The sequence below is a fragment of the Petaurus breviceps genome, unplaced genomic scaffold (assembly GCF_028583685.1).
Source record: "Petaurus breviceps papuanus isolate PSGF00001 unplaced genomic scaffold, PetGlider_PUasm1.0 164, whole genome shotgun sequence".
Taxonomy (NCBI): Eukaryota; Metazoa; Chordata; class Mammalia; order Diprotodontia; family Petauridae; genus Petaurus; species Petaurus breviceps.
Window position 1 is genome coordinate 17,746,807 of NW_027185735.1, and position 8,869 is coordinate 17,755,675.

The following is an 8,869-nucleotide window of genomic DNA, read 5'->3' on the forward strand; positions in this document are numbered from 1 at the left end:
AAGAGAAAGAAAGGGAGGGAGTTACTTTCAGCAGCAATAAGAATAGGAATTCCATGGCTTTCATCATAATTGGAGTCAAAATGTCTTATTTTAAAATAGTCCATAAGCAGAAATGTCTGAAGATAATCTAAGGATTTGTAGGGAAAAGATAGACACTTTCAGATATTTATTTTATCCTAAGATATCTATTTAGGGAAAGGACTAATGTCCTTTGTGTGTTGGGTATCTCCAGGGAATAAGCTGCAAGTAGACTCTAAAGTTCCTAAACAGAGCTGTTGGCATTGTTGTCTTCAGTGCATTGTGACCTCAGGCTATATAACTAACAAGTCCAGGCCAGCAAGAGGCAAAGAGCAGCAACATTAAAGAGAAGATGTATTAACTAGTAGAGAAAAAAGGAAAAGATTTTGAAGTAGCCCTTTTTGTTTCCAGGGTTGAACGGAAGTACACATTTAAGATGAGCAGTGGCACAAACTCTTCCACATCTTTCCTAAATTCTAAAATCAGGTGAATCTTTGTCAGGAACTATTGTTAGGCAAAAGGGGGAGGGGGACAGAGAAGTTATCTCTATCTTTCTCAAGTAAAAGACCAATATTAATGGTATCTTCTGCAGAAGTTCTAGAACGCAGGACAATTACCTAAAAGAATTAAATGAGGACTTGAAAATAAGGAAACAGGAGTTGGTGGAGATGCTGAAACCCCTGGAAGAGAAGAATGGCACCTTACTCCAGAACTTAATGACTAATTTAGAAGAAAAACAAAAAAGGTAAAAAAACAAACAAACAAAAAATCAATAAACTACCTGAGGGTCACAGAAGCAGGAAGGCTGGAGAGTCTTTGAAATCACAGGGTGGGTAGTGCTTTCTTTTTACAGAGGAAGTGTGGATAACAAAATTGTCACAGACAAAATGACCCAGGTATGGAGAAAGAGGGTTTGGTGCTTCTTTCAATCAGCTCAAAAAGTTATCAATGGATACAATTCTCTGAGAGCTGGCCTAAAGATACAGAAGGATTCCTTGGCACTCTGACATAACTATGAAAAAGAAGTTGAGATAAGGGACACTTTCCTGTCATTAAGATAGCTAGAGATATCCTAAGTAATCTAAGCAGGTATTCCCAGGTTGAATATTTTCACAAGAAAGAATAGTCTAAAATGGGGAAGGAGAAAAACTCTTTTCAGAAGCCTATTTGCCCTAACCTTTCTTGTTTGACTCTTTGTGACCCGGTATGAGGTTTCCTTGGCAAAGATATTGGAGTAGTTTGCCATTTCCTTTTCCAGTGGATTAAAGCAAACAGAGACCCAGTGAGCCACCTAGCTGTCCTTTTCTAAAGGCATAGATATTTTTCACTTCAAGGCAAGCAGTTACACACCCAAGAATGCAGCTGATATGTTGATCAGAATGTTGTCTCTTCTGGGTAGTGGGACAAGCTGGCAGTCTCATTTATCTTGCATAATGAGGTGAAATCTGAGCGAGATCATGGCATTGTGGATAGAGGACCAACAATGGGGAGTCAGAAAAATCAGGTTTCAAGTCTAGTTTCTGAGGGTGGTGCAGTGGATAGAGTACTGGCCCTGAAGTCAGGAGAACCTGAGTTCAAATGTGACTACAGACACTTCCTAGCTGTGTGACCCTGGGCCAGTCACTTAATCTTGATTGCCTCCAAAAGAAGAAAGCCAGTCTAGTTTCTGACATATATTAACTACATGATAAAGGGCACTTAAATCTCTCAGTACCCTCAGGCAACAGTCTAAGATGGGTTAGATTTCAAGGGGTCCTAAAACTTAGATGGGAAAAAAATTACATTATCATTTCAACACAATTGTTGAATTCTTTTTAATTCTATGCATTTTATTTCATGCACTTAGTAACTTATGCTAAGAAAGAGTCCATAGGCTTCATCTGACTGCTAAAGAAGTCCATGAAACACACAAAATGGTTAGGAACTCTTGATCTAAAGCTGCAAGTTACAGAATGCATTTTACAATGCAAGTTACAGATCTGCATTTGTGGTGGGAATTTCCAAAGAGGTGTTCCTCATACTGATGAAATCACAGATATAATCAAGAAAGAACAAGTAGACTCAAGGGGATGAATTGGTGGGAACTGTATATATATGAACTAGGGCATATATATATGAACTAGGGCAGAAATCTCACTAATTATGGAGAACTGATTATTTCCAGTGTTTCTCTTTATTATTGTAATGGGAATGTAAATGTAAAGATCTTCCCTGCCCCTAGGCTAAAGTGCACCAGGAGCCTGGGGTGGGAGGCTTGTTTTTCAGTAGATACTTTTTGATTGGCCAGTGGGTCCAAAAGGTTGTTACATTCTCTGAGCCAGGAGAAGGCTATATAAGCCCCGATGTGAGGCTTTGTTTTGGGGCTCACTTTGAGAAGTGTTCTGTGATTTGATATGGATTCTGGGAAGCTGTTGTCCAGAGGCCCCTGGCTTTGAAAAACCCAGATGTTGAAACCCAGATTTTGATTGGGTATGGATGTAATGGTTGGACAGTTTGAAATCTGTCTACTTGATCTGTTTCTGTCTTGATAATTCTGTCTGTATACTCTGAAGTTCGGGGTGCTGACCTCTTTCCCCTGAACTAGGTAAATGATATATTTTTGACTGATTAAAGTAAGCTTGTTAACCCATTTTGAGTTGCTTTCCTTTATCAAAGCAGATCTAAGAACCTGTGTTGGCAGCAACCCCTGAGGACGCTTGGGGTGCCTGCTGCTACAATTATATATATAATTTCCAAAGTTCTCCTAATAATCCAGCTTTGATACCACTCCTTTTGCAGGGGAGCTCTCAGGAACCAATAGCTAAATTTTCTGTTCTGTGCAGCAAATGCTTATACTTGATGCCTTCTCCTTACTTTATAGTCTACAGATCATGAGGCAGATCATGGCAGGGAAAGGAGGTGATTCTGATGATACCATAGTCCTGGAGATGATCAAGGAAGCAGAAGAGCTAAAACAGAACCTGGTAAGAGGGCCTGGGTTTGGGGAATAGTAGCTTGTGCAGGGATCAGAGGGTTCATGGTACCAGTTATGGAGGCAGATATATGGCACACCTGGGCTGTGACATTTAAAAGATATTTACAACATGATTGTAGTAGATAATGTTTCATACACACACACACACACACACACTTCCCCCATACATACTTCCTTGTAACATTGTTGTGAGCACAGAAAAAGCTCATGGTGACACACATAGGACAGATACAGATATAAGAGATGAAGGGTGTCAAGAATACAACTTCTTTGCTTTTCTTTATGATTTCCTAAGCCACAAGCATATTTGTCCTTCACATCTCAGCACAAGTTGGAAATTTCCCTGGGGGAAAAAAGAATATCACTATCAGAAGCCAGCCCTTAAGGCAATGAAAAAAAGAATCATCAGTATAAAGGGTTTTTTTTTAATGTTATAAAGGAGATATGTGATTTAAAGTGCTATAGAAATGACCACCCTACCCCACCCCCAACAGATCAAAAGACAGAGGAAACTGAAAGGTATTTATTTTGTTTTTTAAATCATTTGTCATTAATATTACCCTCTAAAAATATTTCTAGTCTAGTAACCATCTAATTTTTTTCTTTAAGATTATAAAACTCACCTCTCACTTTTCTGTAATATTTGATAGAATATTTACTTCTTTTAATAAATAGCCTCCAGGTTCCACCCCCCTTTCCCTCCTCCCTCCCCTTCTGCCCCTTACCCTTCAGTGCCCCCTTTCCTATCTCACTTCGGGTATATGTAGCAGGATAAAAAATTCATCTTTCTCTACAGGAAAAAAAAAACAAGTTGCTTCGAAGAGAAATGGATTTGCTGTGGAACAAGGTAAGAAATCTGGAGTAAAAAATTCTAGGACTTCCTGAAATTTTGGTAAACTTTACTCCTATCACCATCATTAAAGAGATTATTTTTATCTGAGATATTAGATACAATAAAATTAGGTTTTAGTTGATATCTAGTGTTCACAGTGGATAGAGCACTATACCTTGAAGTTAGGAAGACCTGAGTTCAAATGTGGCCTTAGACACTTACTGGCTGTGTGATCCTAGGCAGGTCACTTAACCTCTATCTGACTTGGTTTATTCAAATATAAAATAGGGATAATAATAGTACCTACCTCATGGAGTTATTGTTTCAAATGAGATAACATATGTAAAGTGCTTCACAGTGATTACCACACAGTAGTTGCTTAATAAATGCTTATTTCCTTCATTATTTAGTCCCAACTCTGTGCCAGGCATTGGGGATGCAAAAAGGAACGTTAATCTTATCCCTAGAGAAAGGAAGCTTTCATGGGCTTTATATAATAATCTTCTGGCCAGAAATGACCTGTGTCTTCATTGGTTTTGACTTTTAATACTTTTCACTTCATCTTTCCACCAAAATAATTGGATGCCATTAAGACCATGTCACAGATATGGTGCACTAAGTTCCATTAATTGTTACTAGAATTTTGCTCCTGAGTTCCGTAGAGCGAAATCACTCAGAGATGTGAGGACATTTCCTCTAATGGGGCTTGGCTCATCCAGAATTTTCCAATGATTTTCAAAAGAAGAAGCTGGCTCATATTCCCTAGCTTTTGATTATTGCACTTCCACATTTCTTCCTAGGAAATAGAGAGGCAAAGATGGAAGAAACTTTTTCATTCTGGGCTCTTTTTGAGAGTGATGCTGGACAAAGAGAAAGTATCTTCCAACAGAAAAACTGAAACCCTAAACCCATCTTTCCACACCTCCAAACCTTACCAAAGTAAAGTTTGTTTGTTTTAAATTCCATCAGCAGGCAATTGAAGATGACTATCGTATGCGACAGAAAGCAATGCTACTCAAAGGCAAGGCAGAAATGCAGGCATTAAAGGCAAGTGTACTATATGCTGATCAGAATTCTCATGCCTTTTAATACAACACAGTTAGAAGCATGAAGCTGGGAGACAGGATCACCTTGGGTAAGCAGATAGGTAATGTTTGGCTATCTTGTTGGTTATCAGATTTATTATCTTGCCTATGCCTATGTATAGACAGTGCCTGTGCCACTGACTGCACCCCTTTCCTGGGTTCTCCTCTCCCTTTAGCCCTGTTCTTTCATCCCAGACTCCCTAATCCCCTCACCACCTAGGAAGAACTGAAGGGACACATCATATGCAGAGAAAGTAAAGGAGGTAAGAAAAGTAGTGAGACCTCTTAGTGTTAGCAGCTTGGCTGTCAGAAAATAACTTCAGAGGCAACCTGACTGCTTCAATAAGACAAAATGAAGCACAGAAAGAAGAGGTTAAGGTGACCTCCCAAATGGATGTCAATTTTTCCTGCAGACTTTGTTCCCTCTTATATATTGCATTTCAGTAACTATAAGCTTCTGGGATGTCTGACCTAGGGTGAAGTGTAAGGGTCTGTCCTAATCATTATGACTCTACAATGTGTCAGTGGACAGGGGTGTATGGTTTAGTTATTGAAAGGTTGTTAGAGGGGCCTTGGATATATCACATGATTAAAATCTGCCCGTAATCTCTTAATTCAAAGAAATCAAGTTTCATTGATTTAACTTTGACATTTGAAATTATTCTACTGCATTATTATTATCAATTTAAAAAACAACAACCCAAGAACATTCATAGAGCATGGTGTATCCATACTGGCACTTGTTACCGTGGGAACTTCGTAGCTTATAGAGAAGACAAATATTTAACCTCAACTTGATTTTTCACCAAGAAACTCTTTCTTTCACTAGGAAAGGCTTCAGAGGGACAAGGAACAGGTCACTTTTCAAGTTGAAACCGATGATGTTCAGGTACCAACTCTCCTGACTTCGGACATGGGATATAAATTTAAAGTTATCAGGGTGTCTTCAAATTATTTCCTAATGAACCTCACATTCAATGAAAACAAATCCAGCTTTGTCCTAGTAGCAATAGATCTTGACCCCTGACTTTTATCTAAAAAGAAGCAAAATTGTCCACTGTACAATAGGGGAAAGTAACCTCCAAAGGAGATACTAGAATCTAAGATTGGCCCTATATAAAACTGTAAAGTAGGCAAATCTTACATTCAGAAAACTATCCTTTTGACAAGCTTCCCAACCCTAATGTCTTTGTCCCCAGTTTCCATCTGTAGGAACCCTACTAAATGTCTGTTCTGAGGTCCTTTCTTTTTCCCATATCCTTCCTTCTCCTTCTAGGAGCAGATTGATGTGGAGAGAACACTAGATTTGACTTCAAAAGACATGGGTTCAAATCCTTGCTCTGCCCCTATTTACTTGTGTGACATAGGGCAAGACATTTAACTTCCTGGTCCTTAAGTTTCCTCATTTATAAATTGAGGGAGTTTGAGGAGATTACCTCTGAGGAACCTTTAAACTCTAAATCTATGATGCTATGATTCCTTCTCCCAGATCCTAGTAGGTAAACTGATGAGTAGTAATGGATTCATCAGTAAAATAATATTTGCTGATTATGTTGCTAATACCCAAATAATAAAGAGATAAGTGTTTCCTTATGGGAGATTAAGCAATTTAGTGATAGAATCTTGGATTGAGAATCAAAAGAGTTCTGTTTCTGGCCTCACTGTGAAGTCATTGAACAATTTTGAACAAATCACATCTCTCTGGTTCATTTCTTCTTTCTGAATTAGGAATAAATAATAGCCCACTTCTCTGAGTCTGTGCAGGAATTAATAAGAATTTGTTGGCAATCTCTGAGTAGAAGGCAATGAGTAGTTAGGAACTGGGTTTAGAGAAGCAACTAAGCATTTAGCTAATTATTGTTTTCCCAAAAGGAACTTCATAGTAAAGTGATTGAGGAGAAGATTGAAGCTCTGTCGAAACCCCAAAAGACAAATGACCTGAAATTATTACACTATTTAAAGCAGAATTTGGAGATACCTCAAGTTAGCTCCAAACTTCTTATCAGCCCAAGGTAGGTGGAGAGTAGGGTTAAGTGTATTTCTGAAGAAGAACTTGGTAGTTTAGGGTTTTGTAACACAAACTGAGGAGTCAATTTAGGAAGCAGAGAGCTATTGCCTCTGGGGGTCCAAAACTAAGGTAAAAATAGCTGATGTTTATATTTTATATAGTACTTTAAAGTTTGCAAGGGTTTTATGTACATTATCTCATTTGATCCTTACCACAACTCTATGAGGTATGGGTGCTATTATTGTCCCTATTTCACATATGAGGAAACTGGGAATTAGATAAGGTAAGTGACCTTACCTAGAGTCACACAGCAAGTAAGTTTATCCCAAACTCAGGCTTTCCTGGTTCTAAATTCATCACTCTATTCACTATACTACTATGGTCTTCAGGGAGGATGTCTAAGAAGGAGGTGGATGGACACCAGAGTTGTTGGATTCCTGGATCTTTATTAGACTATGCTGTTCACTAACAGAAGCCCAAGGGAAATCCATGGATATGAAAGTGATAAGGGTGTGTTTGTTTCACTAGCCTAGGCATTTCTCATGTGTAAGAGTTTACCTTAGTGAAGGAATGACTCTGAAAGGGGGGTAGAAAAGGAAAAAAATGTTCTTAAACCTACAAATGGCTTAGGAGGGATACTATAGAAAGAAATCAGGCATTAAGAAATGTTCATATGTTACATAAGTATAAACAATACACCTTCCTTCTTACTTTTGCTTTAGTACACTTTACATAGAACTTTAAACTCTCCCTTAGTGCCCAACACAGTGTTCTTCATACATTGTAGGTATTCAATAAATGTTTGGGAAAATGGAAGTCTTGGACTATTAATTTTACTATGGCTAATTAATTTTTACAGTCAATCCATAAACCCATTATAAAAGAACTAAAGACAAGGTATCAAAGATTTGGAAGGAAAAGAAAAGCAGTGTCGCCACAATCAAATAACTGCTGATGTTTATAGAAGAACCTGGGTCAGCATTATCAGCAAAAATGCAAACAGGGATAAGATAACAGGGGCATTTCTAGGTTACCTAGTTATTATTCTCCCTAAAGTCTGGCAGCTGCCAAAGTCTACAAACCGTTCTTATATAATCCTGCTGAGGTTAATGTCTCATGGTCAGGCCTAAAGGACTGTATTGATGTTAAGGGAATAGTATTGTATAGGAAATGTGATTGAGTACATTTAATCTGCTTGACAACTTGAATGGATTTTTCTGGCACCTGACTAAAATAGACATGACTTTCGTTTTTGTTAGCCAGGAAGTGGACCAGGAGAATCAGCAGTTGGTAATGGTATCCCGTAGGACAAATATATTCTTAGAATCAAAGAATATTGGAGTAGGATGAAACCTTAAAGATAATACAGTTCCCTCCTTCCATCCTACCCCCACCATTCCACACATGATGAAATCTAAGGACTAGAGAGATAAAATGAACTGTTCAAGGTCCTACAAGCTATTGATGGGCAGAGCTAGAGTTAGAATTCAGTTCTTCCAATTTTTAGTTCAGCATTCTTTCTCTATACCAATGTCTAATCAATAATCACAACAAATACAAATAAATAACTAATGTATAAATAGATTCATAAAGGGCTTGATATATATATATATGTACATATGTATAAATATATATATATATATATCATCTCACTTATCACAACAACTTTGTGAGATAGGTAATATAGGTGTTATTACTCTATTTTACAAATAAGGAAATTGAAGCTTAGGATATTTAAGTGTCAACTTGCCAAAAGTCACATAGCTAACAAGTATTAGGGATGAGATTTGAACCCAAGTATTTCCTGACTCTAAGCCCTGTACTCCATTCCACCCCAACTGTGTGCTCTCACCAGAAGCCCATATAATGTTCTAATTTTTCCTTTTTATTTTCTTGGAAGGTTTGTCACTTTTCTGTCAACTAATGTTTGATGAATGAATGAGCACATGTAA

The 8,869-nt window shown here is 37.9% G+C and overlaps 1 protein-coding gene across 1 annotated transcript; it reads left to right on the forward strand.

Moving 5' to 3' along the window:
• Positions 1 to 454: 454 nt before the first annotated feature.
• Positions 455 to 8,267, forward strand: CCDC196 (coiled-coil domain containing 196). The gene is made up of 8 exons (XM_069082410.1): positions 455 to 504; positions 611 to 763; positions 2,879 to 2,981; positions 3,789 to 3,839; positions 4,794 to 4,871; positions 5,739 to 5,798; positions 6,782 to 6,921; positions 8,177 to 8,267. The coding sequence occupies exons 1-8, from the start codon at positions 455 to 457 to the stop codon at positions 8,265 to 8,267; spliced, it is 726 nt and encodes a 241-aa protein (XP_068938511.1).
• The last annotated feature ends 602 nt before the right edge of the window (positions 8,268 to 8,869 follow it).